The 21046-nt window shown below is 37.6% G+C and overlaps 1 protein-coding gene across 4 annotated transcripts in view; it reads right to left on the reverse strand.

Moving 5' to 3' along the window:
- Positions 1 to 1185: 1185 nt before the first annotated feature.
- HEMK1 (HemK methyltransferase 1, mitochondrial release factors N(5)-glutamine) overlaps positions 1186 to 21046 on the reverse strand; it is a 56554-nt gene continuing 36693 nt past the window's right edge. For 2 of the 4 annotated variants that reach the window (XM_026725318.2, XM_087924064.1), the window contains 4 exons: positions 19620 to 19725; positions 18030 to 18125; positions 7947 to 8060; positions 6737 to 7097 (listed from right to left, as the gene is read on the reverse strand). In XM_026725318.2, the coding sequence (XP_026581103.2) occupies positions 7043 to 7097; positions 7947 to 8060; positions 18030 to 18125; positions 19620 to 19725 (371 nt within the window). In that variant the 3' untranslated portion in view covers positions 6737 to 7042. Of the gene's footprint in view, positions 6353 to 6736; positions 7098 to 7946; positions 8061 to 18029; positions 18126 to 19619; positions 19726 to 21046 lie in introns of those variants that run through there. The other 2 variants (XM_087924062.1, XM_087924063.1) reach the window with 2 other exon arrangements.

Genomic DNA, 21046 nt, shown 5'->3' on the forward strand with positions numbered 1-21046 from the left:
GCAGTCCTTTGAGTCCTAAAAGTCATGCTTAAATTATATTCTGATTAGATTGCTGCAGCTGTACTCCCTTTTGGGTGGAGTCTCCCACTTCACTATCTAGGCATGGAGAGCATCTCCCTGAAGGATAATGCCAGCTATACTAGTCGCCTATTCATTCTTGTATGCAGTATTGCTTTTTAAAAATTCCTTTAGTATATTAGGACTAAGTGGATGCCTGAACATGAATAAAACTGGGTAAAGAAAATGAAATGAATAAAAAATATCATATTGTTCATAAAAAATAGAGAAAAACTATCCAAAGCTATATATTTGTATCTGGCAATATTGGTTGCTAAGTGCTTGCATTTTGTTCATGCAATTGTGATAATGCTGCAATGGTTCTAAGTGTGAGGACCAATCATAAGTCATTTTTCTGGGCAGTGTCATAACTTTAAAAGGTCACAGAAAAAATGGTCATAAAGTTGAAGGCTACCTGTATATTACCTGAGGACAGTAATTATCTAAACCCCAAGGAGACCATTTCAAATGTTTCTTTTTTCTTTTTTACTGTAGGTTTGTAGGTATTTACTGATTTTTGAAATTTGGAGATTACATAACATAACTGATAGACTTGAATTCATGTTGTTGCCTGTTGTTTGATACTAGGCCACTGTTCTCTTAATTTACTTTGATGTGAAAGGATATTAATTTACTAAGGAAAAGAAGAGAAGATATAATTAGCATTGCATCATCTCTACCATGGCCTCTGGAACTCTTGACTCATGTCTGTTAAGTAAGAAAGGAACAGAATTACTTATGATCTCTAAGCCTAAAGGATGGGGCAGAAACTCTAGCAGTGCAGAGGTCTATTTTAGCATGGATATATTTGTAACATGAAAGGTAGATCTCAAATGTCCTGGCTCTATATCAATCTTGCTCTGCCTCTTGTTGTGGTTGTGGCTTAATGATTACTCTTGGCACCTCCTCTTCCAAGGAGGCACCTCTCCTGCTGTTTTCCCTGTATCACTGGTGTGTGAGAAAGACTGGGCTCCCATGAACTGTATTGCTTTCCTGGTCATTATAAAGTAAAGGTAAAATAAGCTAATTGCAGGAGTAACACTCCTAGCTATACAGTGTGGAGCTGTGTGATTGGGATATTGACCTTTTTCTTCTCCAACACCTTGGAAGATAGATCAAACTCACAAGTGATAAATAAAATCAAACTTTATTGAAAATAATAATAAAATATGAAAGCCTTGTTTAATTTTAAACATTAACATGGAAATAATCAAAGTTAAATCATCATATATGCTGAATGGCTTCACAACTATTAATATTCAGCAAAAGAACATACAACCCTGTGCTGCAGCTGCCAAAAAAGCCAATGCGGTCCTAGGTTGCATCAACAGGGGAATAGTATCAAGATCATGTGAAGTATTAGTACTGCTATATACCCACCTGGTGACACCACACTTGGAATACTGCATGCAGTTCTGGTCACCAAGATACAAAAAAGATGTTGAAATTCTAGAAAGAGTTCTGAGAAGAGCAACAAAGATGATTAAAAGGCTGGAGGCTAAAACATATGATGAACTATTTCAGGAACTGGATGTGTCTAATCTAACAAAAAGAAGGCCTGGAATGACATGATAGCACTTTTTCAATATTTGACAGGCTGTCACAAAGATCAGGGAGACAATCTATTATTTAAAGTACCTTGATGGCAAGATAAGAAGTAACAGATGGAGACTTATCAAAGAGCGATCCAACCTAGAACTAAGGATTAATGTCCTGATGGCAAGAACAATTAATAAGTGAATTCAGAAACTCTGTGTGCTCCAACATTGGAGGTTTTAAAGAAGAGATTGGACAGTCATTTGTCCAGAATGATACATGGTCTCCTGCTTGATCAGGGGATTGGATTAAAAGACCTCCAAGGTACCTTCCAACTATGTTATTCTGTTGTCTTAGCCAGTTCCAGTAGGAAAGGCGATAAACTGGCATGTTGTGCAATAATGTGTTGTTGCATAGACAGCTTAAATCCTTGTATCCTGCATTCTGGATAATAGAAAACAGATATGTTGCAGTTTGTCTGATCCTTCTTAAAATGTAATACCTGGAATTGAACATAGTGCCTGGGATGGGGTCTGACCAATATAAAATAAAATAGAATTCCTATCTTTGGAAGCTATACCTCAATAGTGCAACTTAAAATTGCATTTGGCTATTTTAGCCATATTGCTACTGATCCATACATAGCTTGTAATCAACTACTACTACTAGCAATTTTTTACACATTTTATTACTTTAGCCAGGTACTGCTCTTCCTATAAATGTGCATTTGATTTTTCCCCATTACATTTGACTCTGTTAAATTTAATTGTTACATTTAGCCAATTATAATTTTGAATCTTACTTGTGTTTTTAGAATATTAGCTGTTCCATCCAGTTTTGCACCATCTGATAAGCCTTTAATCCAGCTCTTTCTCTGAATCCTTATAGAAAGTGTTGAAGAGTACTTGGCTCAGAACCAAAATCCATGTCATCTCACTCCAGATTTAAAGGGAAACTACTTTTCAACAACTTAAGTATGATTTTTAAGCTACTTATGGATCTATCCAATTTATATGCTATCCAGGTAATATTTAATTATTTTGTTAATAAAAATGTAGCTATATGGTATAATGTTTTGCTGATGTCTACACTAGTCCCAGATCCTACTACGGAAATTATCTGATGAAAAATGTAATAAGATTAGCCTGACACAACCTGTTCTTGACAAATCCACCACAGATACTAGCTATTATTGGATTATTTTTAAGTTGTTTACAAACCAACCGCTTTCTAATTTATTCTGTAGATCCCTAGATCCTTCTTACTTCGCTTTTTGAAGAATAGCCTTTGTAATCCTCTAGTTATCTGGTATGTCACCAATTCATGAGTTTTTCTTAGGTGGATTGGATCAGCAAGACTGAAGCTGTTGGAGATGTGAATTCCTTCAAAGGCAACACATACTCCCTGACTGTATTTCTATCAAACGCAGGCTACAATTCCTCTCTCCCACCAACACCCCATAACTGCTCCATGGAACACATATCCTCTTTTGAGGTCTTTTCATAGAAGGGTGAGGATCTCACTGTTAGAATGTAAAGGCTGTCTGAAAATTAAACCTGGGGAGCATGAAGCTTCAGCTTACTGGAAACAAACAGAAAGTTCATTTGAAAATAAATGAAACACGCCCCCCCCCCAGCTAATTCTAAAGGATAGATCAAAGCCTGGTATCAAGTAGCTTTTCTCTCCTTAATCAGTTTGTACACCATATGCACATTCTACTGGTGTCTAACTCTGAAAAATGCATCATGACATGACAGAATTAGACAACTGGTGCACCTGGTTTTTAAATTCTCAAAAGTGATACATATACTACTAAACTGTTCTCTAAAAAGGAAGTAGCTATAATATTATTTCTGTGGGTAGTGATTTCCTTTTTCAGTTGTGTTCCTTTGTACATATCACTGCAACCCCTAGTTGTTTACTTCTGAAAAAGCCAAAATAAAGCAAGTATGGGTTGGCCAATTTAGATTTGTTTGTAGCTTTATTTATACTGGTACATGCTGTACATACACACATACACACACATACACACCAGAGGTGATATTCAGCAGGTTCTAACCTGTTCTGGAGAACCGGTAGCAGAAATTTTGAGTAGTTCGGAGAACTGACAAATACCACCTCTGACTGGAGATTTTACAGTATCCTTCCCGTGCCACGCCCACCAAGCCATGCCCACAGAACCGGTAGTAAAAAAATTTGAATCCCACCACCGACACACACACACACACACACACACATGCAGACTACTTCAGTTTGGATGACTCTGGGCAAACCAATACAAAATGAATATTTCCATACCTTAAAAACAACTATCAAGATTATAATAATATTTTTAGAGGGTTGGGTGGAACACACAAAGCAGACTAGAAATGAGTAGTAAACTACAAACCAATCATGTTTTCTCATTTGTTAAGTCACAGTTTCAACCAGAAAGCCAGCAACGTTTTCAGATTGCATGTTACTTCCCTAAAAAAACCCCTCAAAGTTTATTCGTTGAACAATATACCAAGTAAAAAAGCAATACCACTTAGCTAAATTCAGTCATTTTACAATGTAGCTAAACCATGTCACAGTTCAAAAAACTTGTGACAAAAGGCCTGTCCACATTCTACCTTCTTTTATCTTCACTGGGAGAATCCTATCTATGCAACCAATATTTTGCCTCCAGGTGCCTTTAAACATTTGCAATAGCTGGCATAATGAATCAGCAGCTGCTCAAACTACAGGGGGGCAGAGAATTTCAGTACAATACTGAATTAAGATCTTTGTGGGGGGAAAATGCTACAAAGAAACGGTGATGTCAGGCTGTGCTTCCTTGAAAATAGCCAAAATCAATTACAGGTAGTCCTTGACTTACAACAGTTCATTTAGTGACCGTTTGAAGTTACTACGTAATTGAAAAAAGTGACTTATGGCCGTTTTTCACACTTACAATCACTGCAGCATTCCCATAATCATGTGATCAAAATTTGGATGCTTGGCAACTGCTTTATATTTACGACAGTTGCAATGTCCTGGATCCATGTGATCACCTTTGGGGAATTTCTGACAAGTAAAGTCAATGGGGAAGCGAGATTCACCTAACAACCATGTTGCTAATTTAAGCTCTTCAATGATTCAATTTAACAACTATGGCAAGAAAGTTCGTAAAATGGGGCCAAATTTACTTAACAACAGTTTCACTTAGCAATGGAAATTTTGGGCTCAATTGTGCTCTCAAGTCGAGGACTATCTGTAGTGTGATATTTTTTTATCCTTCAGCTAATTTTTTTTTAAAAAAAATCCAGTTAATTAGTGCTTGTGGATATGTAACAAAGTAGGATTGCATTATCACAAGGGCAGGTTCTCTGGCTTTGAATCAAGCATTTCAGGCAGCAGAAGATACAAAACTTATTTTATAGAAGACCATTTTAAGAGTAGTTAGAATCTCAAAAAGGTTAATTCAGTAACCATATAATAACTCTACAAAGTCTTGGATTTAGTCTAAACATGGATTGCATTTTTGGGACTGTTGCTTGGATTGCAGTCTTGGGTTTAATCTAAAAATGCAATTTACCTTTCAATTCTATGGTTTAGATCATGTGACGTATCATATTCCCCCCCCCCTCCCATTCACTAAACCAGGTGTGGGCGTGGCCAGCGCGTGATGCATCTGGGCTGGCCCACGGGCTGCAAGTTTGACAGCCTTGGTATAGATTGATGTTTCTCAACCCTGGCAACTTTAAGACAAATGGACTTTAATTCCCAGGAAAACTTATTAGATGAAATGAACTGAGGATATCCAGTCCCTCACTTTGCCCTCTTTGCTGCTAAGTCATCCAATATTTCAAACAGGGAAGAGAGTCAGGCTGAAACAGTACAGAAGCAGCTAAAGTCTTCCAATCCCCAAACTCTGGGGATAAGCAAGTATAATCCTTACATGGTCTCTTATTAGAGATTAAGCCTCTGATTAGGCTGGAATTTCATTTGCACCCTTGAAGCAAAGTGCATGTCCACGTCAGGAACCACAGCAACTTTCCAGCTCTACTTAAGCTCCTTTTGATAATTACAGCTATGTACCTACCACTGGAAGCACTGTGACACCACCTGGCACCAAGCCCATGTTATTTCTAAGAAAACTGACACTGTTGAACAGCTATAGTAGAAATCCATCTCGTAGCAGCTGCAGGGCAAACAAAACCCAACCTCTGCAGATTTATTGTCGAAAACCACTATTTACTTTCTTATCCTTGTTAATTCTAAAAGGAACTGAAATCTGTGCCAGCTTGTACCAAGAGAATAACAAGTCACATAAAATGACAAAACATTATTATTACCTGCCTGCAAATTTATGACACAAATACTAAGTCTTGGAGAGTTGTAGTTAAACTATAAAGGTTTTCCTTGTTAGAAACTCCCCTCAAGGGACATCCAATGGTTTTGGGAATGTCACCACTTATAGGCTGCCATGTTAATATATCTTATGAAAGGCATCTGTAATCTTTTGCCCAAAGTGCATTAGATGTTATGGTACACATTGTAATGAAAGAAGACAGGTTGTTCTTTAACAATACACTTTGGCAACGAACCCCATCTCGTGCCAGAAGAAATGGCAATTCCGTTTGTGTCCTTAAGACAGGGTCAGCATTTGTGGTATCACTTTGCAGATCATTGGCACAAGGTTGAGGAAATGAATGTTACCAGGAGGAAGAAAACAGAAGAATGCAGTTCAGCGATACAGGCAGCGTGTACCAGTGGAAAGTTATATTTGGATCCAGCTCTAAATAAGCAATGAAACTATTGGTTAAATTTTTAAATAATGCAAACAGCTGAATACAACAGAGTGCTTTTTTCATTCTGAAAATAATGCACTGGACAAAAACAACATGCTATTTTACAATAGTATTTATCAAAAGGAATACTAAGCAGCAAAATTCAATACTGATACACTTTGAAGCTTCCCTCTGATATGCACTAATTCCTGATACATACACAATTGGTTCTTTTGTTCAGCAAATTCAATTCCTGCTTCTTAGTACATGATTTACAGATCAAAAGCTCTAAATAGGCAAATACTTAAATAGCGATTAGGGGACAATTGAAAGGAAAGGAAAAATAATCTCTAGGTTTCTCCTTATGATTAAAAATGTTTCAGTATCTCATGTTTCTGTAAAAGTATTTTATTCACTATTCATAGCATTTTATTTTTAACTCCATTCTATACTCTTGAATTGAGGAATGTATAAAGTGATTATAAAATAAAAGCACAATAGCAATTACACATTGGATATAAATGCTATGTCTCTGACATAACAACTGGAATAAACACAAAATAACTTGAAAATTTGAAAACTTAAATCATCCTCAGCAAAATGCAAGTTAGCAGATGTTATCAAGAGACATCTGGCTTTCTGAGAACATACCCTTAGAAAGCACTGTGAACACTCCCAGGGTTGGGATACAGAACTCGTCATGATTCTTGGTGATCTTCTTTCCTACGTTTTTGAATATGCAGAAACCTTGGCCTGGATAGAAATAAGACAAATCACAACATTAAATCTTACTAAAGAGTATAGAAGTTAAAAAGGGAGCTTTGTAAAAGTTTAAAAGTCTAGCACATTTTACAGAATGAGCTTTCTTGGAGTTTATTAGATGTTGAAAGTTTTATGATCCCTTAATAATATGCAAGAGTGGTTTTTAACTAAGAGCTGTGGGTTACAAAGAGTTCATTTTAAATCCGCTTAGTATAGGATTGTTTGTATCTGGAGACAAAGGTGTTAATTAATTTTTTCATGCTGTAAATACATTTCCAAGCTCTTCTTAAATTTCACGAGAGTCATTTTACTACTCCAGGTGTTCAATGAAAAGAATAAAATACAATATTTGGCTCAACTTCTGCATAATATACAAATAAACTGAAACAGGTTCAACCACATTTCACCATATTCTATGAAGGAAGCAACATCTCTTTTCAAAGTTTCCTATGCTAAGTGAATAACTGCAGATGTTAAATTAGTGACATGGTTGTTAAGTGGCTGTGACGTCCCCATTGACTTCGCTTGTCAGAAGGTCGCAAAAGGGGATCACATGACTTTGGGACACTGCAACCGTTGTAAATATGAGTCAGCTGCCAAGCAAGTGAATTTTGATCATGTGACCATGGGGATGCTGCAACAATTGTGAGTGTGAAAAATGGCCATAAATCACATTTTTCAGTGCCGTTGTAACTTTGAACAACCACTAAACAAACTGTTGTAAGTTGAAGACTACCTTTACGGTGGGTTGCCTATAGAACTTGGTACATGAGTTCTAGAAGAAGCTTGCTGCATAAAGAAAGAAGAAAAATGAAAATCTAGGAATCCGCTAACTCTTACTTTCCATAGACGTCCTTGTGTGTAGCAGATACAAAGAGGAACAAATCCGGATGACTGGACAGCCAATTTGTTACCATTTGGGGGTGTCTGGGGTCAACCTCCAAATACACACTCCTGAAAGAAGAAAAAAACAACCATCTTGATTAAAACTTGCTTTAATGAAAAATACACAAATTAGCATACTATGAATGTGGAGTTTTACAAATGTAAAAACATATTGGGGTGGTTTTTGCAACAATTCAAAGACATTAAACTTCCAATTTAACCAAGAGCCATGGTGGAATGTGCTGAAATGAGTAAATTGACATTTGAAATTAGAGAACAAGAAGATTTTATAAGATTTGGGATCTATTTTATCAATGGCTAGAAAATAAAATAAGGTAATGAAATATGTGGAATTTTACAATATAAGGAGAATAGAATTATATATAATATAAAGATGTATTATTATTGGATGGTCTCAGCTACTCTTCAGCACAAATGCAGGGAGAAAATAAGACACTCTTCGCTTCAGTATTTTGTAACACAAAAGCTTATTTTTTATTCCTTCCTCCGCAAGGAGTCCGAGATGATAGCTAAGCAACCAAAATAAAGTTGGATCTAACCCGAGTTTCCTGGGACTCGATATTTATAATGATTTCCCCTCCTTACCCTTCATTACCCGATTACCCTTATTACCCATGATTGCCGTTTTTAATGATAATTATTCATATGAACTGAATCACATGAATCGTGATGAATGCATAGAGTTTCACCTCACAGTATTTTGCATAGACCGTGCATATAATCATGATGCAGAGTTTATTCTGATGAAGAGGAATGCCATCCTTCAGGTCGCTGTGGCTTCGATGCAAACGCGTGTGTTGCGTAGTCACGACAAATGGATTTAGGATGATAATATGAATTGTTATAATATAAATCAATTTAAAAATATGGAATATCTCGCATAACATGAAGGAACAATAGTACAGTCAAATGAATGATTAACAATGATAATAATATATTCAGAAATATTTGATTGATAATATGAGAATATATACAAATAATTTTAAATGAGGACTATGGAGAGGAACTACAAAAAATTTGTAACCAACCGACACACTGTATGTACATAATTGGAAGATGGCTTTATGTTTTTATGTTTTGTTTGTGTATGTTTGTCTAAAAATTAAAAAAATTAAAAAACAAAAACCAAGAGCCATGGTGGCACAGTGGTTAGAATGCAGTACTGCAAGCTACGGCAGTTCGATTCTCACCGGCTTAAGGTTGACTCAGCCTTCCGTCCTTCCAAGGTCAGTAAAATGAGGGCCGAGAATGTTGGGGGCAATATGTTGACTCTGTGAACCACTTAGAGAGGGCTGTAAAAGCACTGTGAAACGGCATATAAGTCTAAGTGTTATTATTATTATATTTATGGTTTGCTTTTGGCAGCTTTTTGATTTTATTATGCTCATGAGTTAAATGAAAAATTGGATAAATGCTGATGCAATCATATGCCCCCTAGGTAGAGGTCTCACAGATCAGACCCTAGGTTATGAGAAAGAAATCTCCCAGATAATCATGCAGTAGATCCTATATTCTTGTAGAAAAAAATCCATTTAATGCAGTAAAATCCATTGTTATTCATCCCTTTCTTTTATCTGAGGAAAATAAACTCTATTTCTTTTATTATATAAACTGATGAATATTTATAAGAATAGTACTAGTTCAAAGTTTGATGAGGTCTGACTCTCAGAGGGGTAGCTTTTACCTAAGTGACTTCCCCATTTTCTTGTGCCAGCTCCTCCCTTCCATCAAAGCAATTCAAGCATTTTTATTGTAATTCATTTCTTCACTTATAGAAATGTCTTTTGTGAACGTGGATTATGCAGTCACATCACTGTAAGTTTTTCAGTTTTTGGTTTTTCCAGTTTTCCAGTTTCTTTTATTTTTCTTGTTGCATATATTGATTTATTTTTAGATTGTAAGACACCAGAGATTTCCCTGGAGATCTCATTAGCTCATCCCCTTTTATCATTCTATCATTTAGAATCGTGTGCATCTTCTCAGGTCTTTTTGTTCAGCAGTTCATTCTGCACGAATGCTTTACTGACATCCCATACTATTTTATCATCAGTACACATTGAAATTATTCTCAAAAAAATTAAGTCTCCTTTTACATTTTCCCACTATCAATTTATATTGTAGTATATTTCATTTGATCTCCATCTATAAGTCCCATTTATAAATCTTCTTGTATATTCAAGTCACTAAATTATGGACAGAGAACATTTTTGGCAATATTTCAACTTCATTAACACAAGTGGCCAAATTTTGATTCTATTCTGGAGAAAGATATATGCCTTTCTGAAAAATACGTATATTCTTTAGAATCAGCACTTTTATGTCTCCATATATTAATTAATTCAAGATTAGTCATCATTTTGAAATGTAATTTTGGTAGTTTATGCTGCACCATTTAAATTCCATTCATTGATGCTCTATTTTGTTGTGGGCAAGCTACTCAGTCCCAGTCTCCCACTAGGCGCCAGTTTACATATGACAGCCCCATTAATTTTCATTCAAGTCCATTGAAAAATGCAGCTTTATTTTAGTTTGGAGCATAAATTCCCACTAAAAGGATCTTACTTGTATTTAAATGGTACAAGTAGTCCTTGACTTACAGCAGTTTGTTTAGTAACTGTTCAAAGTTACAACGGCATTGAAAAAGTGACTTATGACTGTCTTTCACCACTTAAGACCATTGCAGCATCTCTATGGTCATATGAACAAAATTTGGATGCTTGGCAATTGGTTCCTATTTATGATGGTTGCAGTGTCCTGGGTGTTGGGCTCCGAGTTCGCTACAGAGCCCATCAGCTCCGAACATGCCTTGCAGCAAGTCAGCTGGCAGTGGAGAATGTCACCTTATATCTGCTGATGCTGGATCTGTATTTCTGTTTGCATGCTGGCCGATGGTGTGAGGGTCACTTTGGAATGACTTGGCAGAGCTTTGGCTACACTACAGGATGGATTCTGAAGCAACTGCTGGACTGCAGGGTGGATTCTGAAACAACCGAGGGGCTGCAGGATGGATTCTGAAACTGCAGGGCTGCAGGATGGAGTCTGAAGCAACTGTGGGGCTGCAGGATGGAGTCTGAAGCAACTGCGGGGCTGCAGGATGGAGTCTGAAGCAACTGCGGGGCTGCAGGATGGAGTCTGAAGCAACTGCGGGGCTGCAGGATGGAGTCTGAAGCAACTGCAGGGCTGCAGGATGGAGTCTGAAGCAACTGCAGGGCTGCAGGATGGAGTCTGAAGCAACTGCAGGGCTGCAGGATGGAGTCTGAAGCAACTGCGGGACTGCAGCAACTGCAGGGCTGCAGGATGGAGTCTGAAGCAACTGCAGGGCTGCAGGATGGAGTCTGAAGCAACTGCGGGACTGCAGGATGGAGTCTGAAGCAACTGCGGGGCTGCAGGATGGAGTCTGAAGCAACTGCAGGGCTGCAGGATGGAGTCTGAAGCAACTGCGGGGCTGGAAATGGCTCCTTTCATGTATTGATGTGGTGCATATTGCTAGAGGGGGTTGGGGCACATAGAGGTGGTAATTAAGCTTTAGGTTAAAACATGGTGAAGGTGACACCAGGTAGGGATCAGTTAGAGAGGGTCGGAGGTTAGTAGGTTAGGGATGTAGACATGTTATAGGGTTAATAGCATTTAGGGATAATGGGTTAGGCATGGCCAGAACTAGAACTGCGTATAGGCCTGGGTGTGGTGTTGTGTGTTTCATGATAATGGTAATAAAAGGAAAGGGAGTAAACTCAAACCCAACACTAACCTTGCCTGGCTTTTAGCCTTTCTTGTCAGATAGGAGTATTTGTTGTTTGCTGATCTAATGAATAAACCATCATTGTACAACAAAGGAGCTGGAGTTTGTATTCATTTTAGGACAAATCTTTAATACTGAAGGACTGGCTGAGACTGGGGTCATGTGATCCCCTTTGTGACCTTCTGACAAGCAAAGTCAACGGGGAAGCCAGATTTGCTTACCAACCATGTTCCTAACTTAACTGCCATGACTCACTTAACAAATGTTGCAAAAAGGTCATAAAATAGGGCTAAATTTACTTAACAAATGTCTCACTAAGCAACATAAATTTTGGGATCAATTGTGATCGTAAGTTGAGGACTACCTGTACATTCTTATTTCTGAGGGCTATCCAAAATTTTGTAGTCTACAAAGTGAAAAGCCTTAAAACATAAGCTATTTTTTCTTGATTCTATTTCCTCTTGATTCCCCCCCCACTAATAAATGCTACCAATATATTCTCAGGTACCCCTGTCTCTTTTGAAACTGGTTTGTACATCTGGCAAAGTTCTTGTTCCATGTGTTATTGAAGTATGGGCTAGAAAATCATGATTATTATTATACTAGTATAGGAGATAAATGAAAGTGCTTTGTAGTTAAAGCACCCTTCAGTACCGGTTTTTCTAGTATTGGAATATAAATTCATCCTTATAATGAGTTATCTATAATTGCCTACAAATGGCTTACAAAAATTGACTGCATCAACTATAAGTTCAGCTGGCATTTCATCAATTCTCGCAACATTGTTGTTAGCAATTATTTTCCTGGAAATAATTTAATTTTACTTTTCAGAATGTCTGCTCTAATTCCAAGATCAAGCCTTAGAACCAATGGCCACTCCAAGCTGTGCACTTGTGTGGCAGCAAGCAACCATTGCACAAGAATCTGTCACCTGCTCACTGAGATGATGCACCAGCAAAGGAAGGGGAGAGAGATAGAGAGAGACCCAGAGAAAGAGGGAGGAACAGGACAGGGAAACTTTTTGCTCAGCCCTTGGGAACTGGGTAGAAGCATGCAGACCTTCTATTGACCTCCAGGCAAAGAAGGGATTCAGCTGTAGCAGGAAGAGGATAAAGTTCTTGCCTAGGACTTAAGCTGAACCCAACGCTGCAATAGATCAATAGTTTAATGCAGGAGTCTCCAAACTTGGCAACTTTAAGACTTGTGGACTTCAATTCCCAGAATTGCCCAGCCAGCATGACTAGCTGAGGAATTCTGGGAATTGAAGTCCACAAATCTTAAAGTTGCCAAGTTTGGGGACCCCTGGTGTAATGTCAAACCATGTAGTTCAAAGATTGGTGCAAGCCTATTACAATATTAAGACAACCGAACAGTGGCAGGAAGTTTTAAGTTATCAGGGCTTCCTGGCATAAATGAATTAGTTTCAACTAAGGAAATTTTAAACACCTACCTGAGCTGGTTCACTAAATATTTTCTTATATTCTCTTAAACTGAAACTGGAGATGTGGTATGCCTTCAAGTGCAGAAATCAAAGTTTGTTATGATTTTGCTGATGGAAAGCTGTGAAATTCATAGCAGATTGAGCACCCGTATACGTAGATACTCAATCAAAAAGCCCATCTTTTTGCACCCCAAGCAAATTATGAAGAATTCTAGAAGGCAGTAGAATAAATCACTTAAGAATGGAATCAAAACTAATAGGAAACAGCCCAAGTTGCAGCCTATGATGTAGTCCCATATAGACCATTCAACAAAGTTAGGTGGATGTTAAGTCATTTTGCAACGAAAGAATGAATTAAAAATTACAAAACACTAGTTCAATATTTCTCAAAGGGAGTTGAGGATAGAAATTAACTTGCAGCCAAGTACTGTTTGACAATACTGCAGAATCCATAATGGTCTGTTTTTTAATGGAGCTACATGTGCCATTTGAGATTTTTGAGCTTGCTAAGGCCAAGATAGGAAAGCTGAAAGCCAATATTTGGGATACTTTGCTCGCTTCAGCCCTGAAGTGATTTTTTTTTTTTTGCAAGTATGGTAACTAAAATAAATAATGATAACATGCCACAGTATTGAACCATCTGGCAGGGAAATTCCCAGATGGTAAAATGGATTGCATTTGAAATATTAATCTTGCAACAGGATAGTATTTTTGGCAATGAAGAAATTCAGTATCTGGTTTGTAGCTACTCAAACATTCTCATAAAACAAATTTCATAAAACAAATTTCTGCTATAAGAAAGACTTACAGTAAGTAGCAAAAATAAATATAATGAAAAAGATTTAGCTATTAAACTGAAACCTGGCTTAGCTTTCACATTGAAGCCTGTAATATGGCACACAGATTTAGTAAATGAAAAAGAAATGTGAACTTTGTACAATTGATGATACAGATGACAATGTAAGTGATTGATTTTAGGATGCAATTTTTTTTATTTCCTGTACAATGAAACTTTAACTTACTTGTACACAGAAATTGTTATCTATTTCAGTTACTTTTTAACATTGTTTTGATGTGTATGTATTGTACACATAACATAGTATATTGTTTTCATTTGGATAAAAACATGTAACATTTCAAGTGTTAAATAATTTCAAATTTTACATTTTATATATGTAAAGTATATTATGTGCTATTTTTGAAAATACTTCAGCAAGGACAAAGGAACCACAAAATGCACAGTGATAATGACTTAATCATTCTGTATCCAAACTCATGCCTAAGCTTACTCATAACATTTTGCAGTCCGCAAAATAAACTGACAACAACAAAAAAACTAAAATGACGTAAACATTATCCTGTTTTTCACCCTAAACATTGAATCAACCAGGCTCAGTTAAAGTTACATATGGAAGAAGTTCACGTTAGCGAGAGAAGGACTTTTTTTCTCTCTGTGTTGCTGACTTCTCTATCTTAGGAAGAGAACTACGAGAAAGAATTCATTTTTTGAAGAAATTAAGACCTTGGAAAACGATAGTTAATGACTCAGGTTACAAATGAAAGTTCTCTCAAAGTTCTTTCCTTTAAACTGGTCTTCTAAGAGAGCAGGAAAAAATTCTAACCAGCTTTTACTCTGTTTTAGAACAGCCCCCCCAATGGACTGGTATCGGTCTGTGGCATGCCAGCAACTGGGCCATGCAAGCAAGCAAAACCGCATCTGCAGGATGCAAGAAGCACACAAAGCCATGTTCCTCTGGTCCATGAAAAAACCTTTCTCCACGGAACCAGTCCCTGATGCCCAAAAAGATTGGGAGCCACTACTTTAGAAGAAGCACTGTATTTTCCCTTCAATGGAAATTATTTGAAATTTGCAGTCTTATTTCAAGCTTGATAAGAATTTTCTGCATTGTGTTCTGTTTTTTTTTTTTTGCAAATTCCCTTCTGTTCTTCTTTATATAGCATATACTAGAATACTATAAATGGGCTGAAATATAGCAAGCATTTTGCCTGCTGGTTTGAACAGAGTTTTACTTGTAAACAATGAAACCACCTAGAATTTCTTATCTCCCAACCTGTTTTCTACAGAGCAGCAGAGCAAGGTTTTCTGGTAAACAGGTGTGTCCATAATGACAGAAGGAGACACCAAAGCCAAAGCACAGGATGATACCCAGAGAAGCAGCCTTTATCTTCCCCAAAGGAGCTCTCGCAAATTGCTATAATTGTTTCTGAACATAGTCCAAGAACATAGAATACGTCCATCCCATAGTTTATCCTCTTTCAATGTTTCATTTATAATTCCATCTTTTCCACTGTAATTTTCTTCAATTATATAATTCTTAAATCTCAAAGATCCAGAAGCATTCTTGGAAACAGCAGTTTCAGTCAATATTACTGGTAGTTAAAGGCTATGTGAGAAGAAAGTTTTTTATTCTTATAATTTCACATTTTGAAAATTGCCCAAATTCTCAATAACTCCAGGCAATCTACAAATTGAAAACCAAAGAAACAGAACAACAATAGTCAACAGAAAAGCAAGATGGTCACCCTGCTGGAACAGACGTAAGAATTCCTCACAAAAAGAATCTTGTCCCGGCCTAAAGTCTAGGGGAAAAGCCTGTTTCCTGGGTCTCATCAGATGACATTGTTTAATGAACAGGACCCAGGACATGCTGACTCCATTTAATCTTGTAGGATGGGCAGAAACAAAAACAAAGAGAGAGGGACGATCCCTCAAATAACTAACCTATCTAGGCGATAACTAGACTTTAAATTACACTCATAGGTCTATCAGTAACCAGTGTAGGTTGCACATTCTGTTGGTGATAATTTTCACACTATGTAGGTTGTAGAATAATACTTCTCAGAACAAAAACAATGAATATAATTTAATAGTTCGTCCAAGATACATGGTAATGCATGCTTGTAAATAAGAATGGAAGGCAGGGGAATAACAACCTGTATGTATGTATGTAGGCGTGCATGCATGCATGTAGGTATGTACATACATATGTTTTAATTTATAATACACCTTCCTCCTACAACAACAATACCCTGGCTAAGGTGGGACTTAAACTTACGATCTCTTGCTTTCTAGTCATTAAACTGGCTCTCATATATGACTCTATATGATCTGCCAGTAAACATGTTTTTCCCTTCTCCTTTCCTACTCAAAAGATGAAGGGGAGGGGACAGAATTTTACTCAGAATAAAAAAAAATAGTTTCATTCTCTATCTCTCTTCTTTCTGATTTGAAAATTACTAAATAGGAAAACAAAATCCAGATAAGTCAAATTTCTTGGACATGTGGGAACCTTTTCAATTACGGAAGTGTGCTAGAAAACCTTCCCATTCCAACACTCCACAGAAGCTTGTCAGAGGCATCCTCATAAGTGGATGTTATATCTCACCCATTCAAAAAATGATTACCATGGTGATCAACAACAGTAACAGAATAATCATTTATGAAAAAACATTGATACATATTCCTCAATCTTGAAGTTTGAAGGTTCTGCACAGTATCTTAGCTATTTCCAGCACTGCCCTCTTCTGTACAGAGAGGTCTAATGTTGTTCCTCGGGTCTATTAAAGCTACGTTCCCAGCTTAATAGTTACATCCCCAACTGCTCCTACCATCACTGGAGTCACTTTGGCCTTTACTTCTCACATCCTCTCTAGCTCCTGGTACATTTCCTGCTTCTCATACTCTTTCCAGATGTTGCTGTCTCTTGGCACTGCTAAATCTACCACCAGCATTGTCTTCTGGCCCTTGTCTATTATCATATCTAATTGATTGGCTAGTCCCTTCTTCTCATTTTACACCACTAATGTGTTGGAGTGTCTCTGAGGCCTTTCTGTATAGTTAGCCCCTTGGGTCCTGTCTGGTGTGGTAGACTCCCACTTCTATGGCTCTGGTGTTTAATATCAGGTGTAGGAAACCAGAAGCCAGATTAGAGTTCAAAAGCACTACAAGTTTATTTCATTCACAAGAATCTGATCAAGACAAATGGGTGCCAGTTAAGAATCAAGAGGCTTCAAGGGGTTGGGGGTAGATTTAGCTCTTTTATGGGGACATAGCAACTCCAAAATGATATGTCAAGCTCAGCCTGATCATTTTTGCACTTCTACTGCTATAATCAGTACCTAAGCACTGTTTTTTAGTCTAGCCCTTTCCAGCCACTGGTAGGATTTCCCAATGCCTGCCACCTCATCCATCTGTCAATGGTATATCTCATTCAGGATCTTATCTTGCAAAGACTCTTTGTTTGATCTTCTTTCCCTGTCTGCTGCTGGCCCTTCAGCCATTCTCTTAGCAGCTTATCTTTGGGTGTCATTTTATTGATTCACTCCTGGTTGCTCAGTGTTTCGTCCAAAACAATGGATTTAACACTGACAGACCCTGTTGTTTGGCAATTGACTCATTGCCCAGGTCTTCCAGAAGGATGGCTGGTTCTATTTCTGTTTCCTTACCTCATAATCTTGAGAATTATGTTCTTTGTTGCTCTTCTGTGTATTCTTGCCATCTGTTCTTGACACCTTGTCGATCAGATACCTCTGTCCCGTGCTTGTTTTTGATGATGCTTTTATGAGCAGTAAATGGTGTTCATATATTTTTGAGTTAGCCAAATGCATTCCTGGGGTGGCTCTTCATGCAACCCTCTTTTATCTGCTTGTAATGCTGGTCCCAGTAAACTTCATTGTCTCTCTTTGCTGCACTTTGAAAATGTGCTTTCAAATCTCCTTGCTTCCTCCTTTCCTTGCTATTTTGGTTGCTTTTCTTCGCCAGTTCCTTAGACCCCCAGAACTTATTTCAAAAGAAGCAGTCAGTATCAGAACTTACCCACAATCCTTGAGGATGTAAGAGGCCACTGCCAGAATTTCTTTGATGATGCTCATCCCATCAATTCCTCCATCCAGGGCACCAAGGTCCTCAAAGCTATAAACCAAAGACATGTCTAAAAACCAAGTCATATCCTATTCTTATCTTTGTTCTTATCTTTGAATCACATCGAAGATAGTATTGATAATGTTGGCCTGATTTTTCCAATAAGAGAGATGAACAAGTCATACATGGAGACCTGATCATGCTTTTCTCCAAACTTAGTACTTTGCTCTAGGTGTGGGACTGTCAGGTGTGGCTCTATTCAGAATCCAAGAAAGAAAGCCTTAGATTCCACTTTTATAGAGAAAAGAACTTTTACTGAAATTGAAGTGGTAGCAACAGGACAAATGCAAGATCTGAAGCAAAAGGCGCGGAAATTACATATAGAAAGTTATCCCATGTCCCCACCCCCAACCATTCAAACTGGACATTCAATCTGAGGTGTGTATAATGTCATGTGAGTACATCTTCAGGTGGCATGTCAGACATCTTGTATGTCAAGACGGTTGTCCTTGGCCTAGAAAAGATAAGTGGTTGCATTTGCGCAGTAAGCAAGAAAACATCCCAAATTTACAATTCACACAACTTCAACCTCCAGCACCCTTCCCCCCATGAGGCCCAATTATTCCTTCCCCCCTGTTTCTATGGCAGTCGGAAAGAGTCAAGCAGAAGAAAGAATCTTGGAGGATGACAGGGACTAAATAAGAACAGGACTGATTAAAGAGAGATATGCTGAAATCTATTATTTGTATAATATTACAAAGAAAATGTTATAAAGTCCCTTGAATTATTTACAGTGGCAGTAACCGCAGCCCCTTTAGACAAAAAGAACCCAAAATCCTACAATGCTTTGTTTAATCTAATAGATAATTGAATGGTTAACTGAAATATTCTTAGTCTCCTAGAATCTGAAATAGTTTTTTCAATCCTAAATCTCCATGTTAATAGATTTTGGAAAGAGCCAAGAGGACAACAAAGGATACTCATAAAGGAAACCTCACTTCGTTTTTCGACAGCTAAAAGCAGAAATAAACTGCCTGGATTACAATTGTGATATCTAAGGAAGGGTTTTTTTAAAAGAAAAAAATCTTTCTATGCAATTTTCTCCTTACCTCTTTGCCATGGTATAAAAAAATCCAATTATCTATATGGAACCTAAAATCAGGAGGAGTTTGGTAGCACTTTTTCAGATGAACTAATTTTATTAAAAAGCATAAGCTTTTGTTGAGATTTTCTGACAGGAAAATAAATGTGCTAGCCTGAAAAAAATGCTTCAGATTCTTTCTGATTTTTGACTAAAATGGACTAATACAACTATCCTTCTACAATGTCTATATGTAATCTATTCTTCCTCCCATGCATTGTCAGAGGAAGGGAAAACATATCTGAATTCAGATTTGGGAGAGATTGCAGTTGCTGTTATTTCCTTAATAATTATAAGAGTTTGTATTAATGGCAGGGCTTTCAAAATCACAGTCTTTGGCTTTAAAACTGCAGCAAAGAAAAAACAATACACAATGTGGAAAATAAAGAAAAGATGGGTTATACCAGAGAATTTCTGCTGCCAAGTCACTCATATCTTCGTGAAAAATGTAAGGTGGATTACTGATGATAGTATCTACCAAACCCCAAGGCTGAAGGCATTCCCAAGAACCTACAATGAAGAAAGCATTAAAATGCTTTTTAGACATTCAAAGTAACAGGCAAGCATTTATTCCTTTATTTTAAAAACTACACAGATGGCCATGAAAAAGAGCTTTTAATATTCTTTTGAATTTTAAGCAATCCGATTCCAAGCATAATCCTAGTGAGAGTCTATTTCAAGAACTGGAATCCAATAAGAAAAAACTGTAACATGATTATTTTCATGTATCATATAATAGATCATATTGAAAATAAAAGAAATATCTATCCAAAAGAAAATTGTAAAATATAACGGAACAGCTCTAGTTTAATTGAAAAGAGAATATATGGAAGGTATATTAATTTTACAAATAGAGGTAATCCCTGGGTTATGAATGTTCCCTTAATAAACGTTGGAAGTTCCGTGATAAGCACTCCTAGCGTTTATGAACAACTCCCAAAACTACAAATCTTGTACCACCACGGCAGTTGTTCGCCCTTACGAACAGCCGCAGAGACTCTGAAACATTTGTCCGGCACGTTGCCAGTAAAAATGGAGCTTCTGAAACTCCATTTTGGCCAGCAATGTGCCAGGCGAGGCCTCTAGACACCCAAATGGAGCGTCGCAGGGGAGGATCTGCCCCTCAGAAGCTCCACTTCCACTGGAAACATGCCAGGTGAGGCCTGCAGAGGCCTGAAAGGAGCACCGGAGGGGCGCACACAACTGAGAGGCTGGAGAGGAGACCACTTGCTAGATCTTCACAAGGTAAGTGACCCAGCGTGGCAGGTTGGGTGGGGGGAAGCAATTTTGGAGAGCATGAGGTATTTCAGTACGTTCAGGAGGCCTTGGGTGATCTTAGGCAAGTGGCCTGTTCCATCACTAGGCCCCCATGGCCTTCCTCACCCTGAAATACCTCATGTGCACTTAACAAGCCTTGCATTCAATTCGGAGGGAGTGATCCTATTCAAGGTATGAGATTCACTCCTACGAATCCTTGAGGTACAAATGGAATGGGCAGGCTCCATTTCATTCATAACTTGAGGACTACCTGTAATAACAATATTGATGATGATGTATAAGTGATGATAATGTATAAACTGTACAAGTAATTTGATAAGCTAATCCTCTGGATTCGGTCTTTAAAACAATGAAGTAGCGATAGCACCATCAACACTTGGAACAGTTTCTTAAACAAGACGGGTGCTTCAGGAGGATCTTCAAGAAAAACTGGATGCATTCAAACACAGATTAGATTTTAATAAGCTGGAATTAGACTTGAAAGCCTGCTTCACTCCCTTCATAACTGATTCTATGATATCTATAAAGTAGCTGATAACAATAAGAAGCTCTA

The sequence above is a fragment of the Pseudonaja textilis genome, chromosome 2 (assembly GCF_049901715.1).
Source record: "Pseudonaja textilis isolate UNSWEBS1 chromosome 2, rPseTex1.2, whole genome shotgun sequence".
Taxonomy (NCBI): Eukaryota; Metazoa; Chordata; class Lepidosauria; order Squamata; family Elapidae; genus Pseudonaja; species Pseudonaja textilis.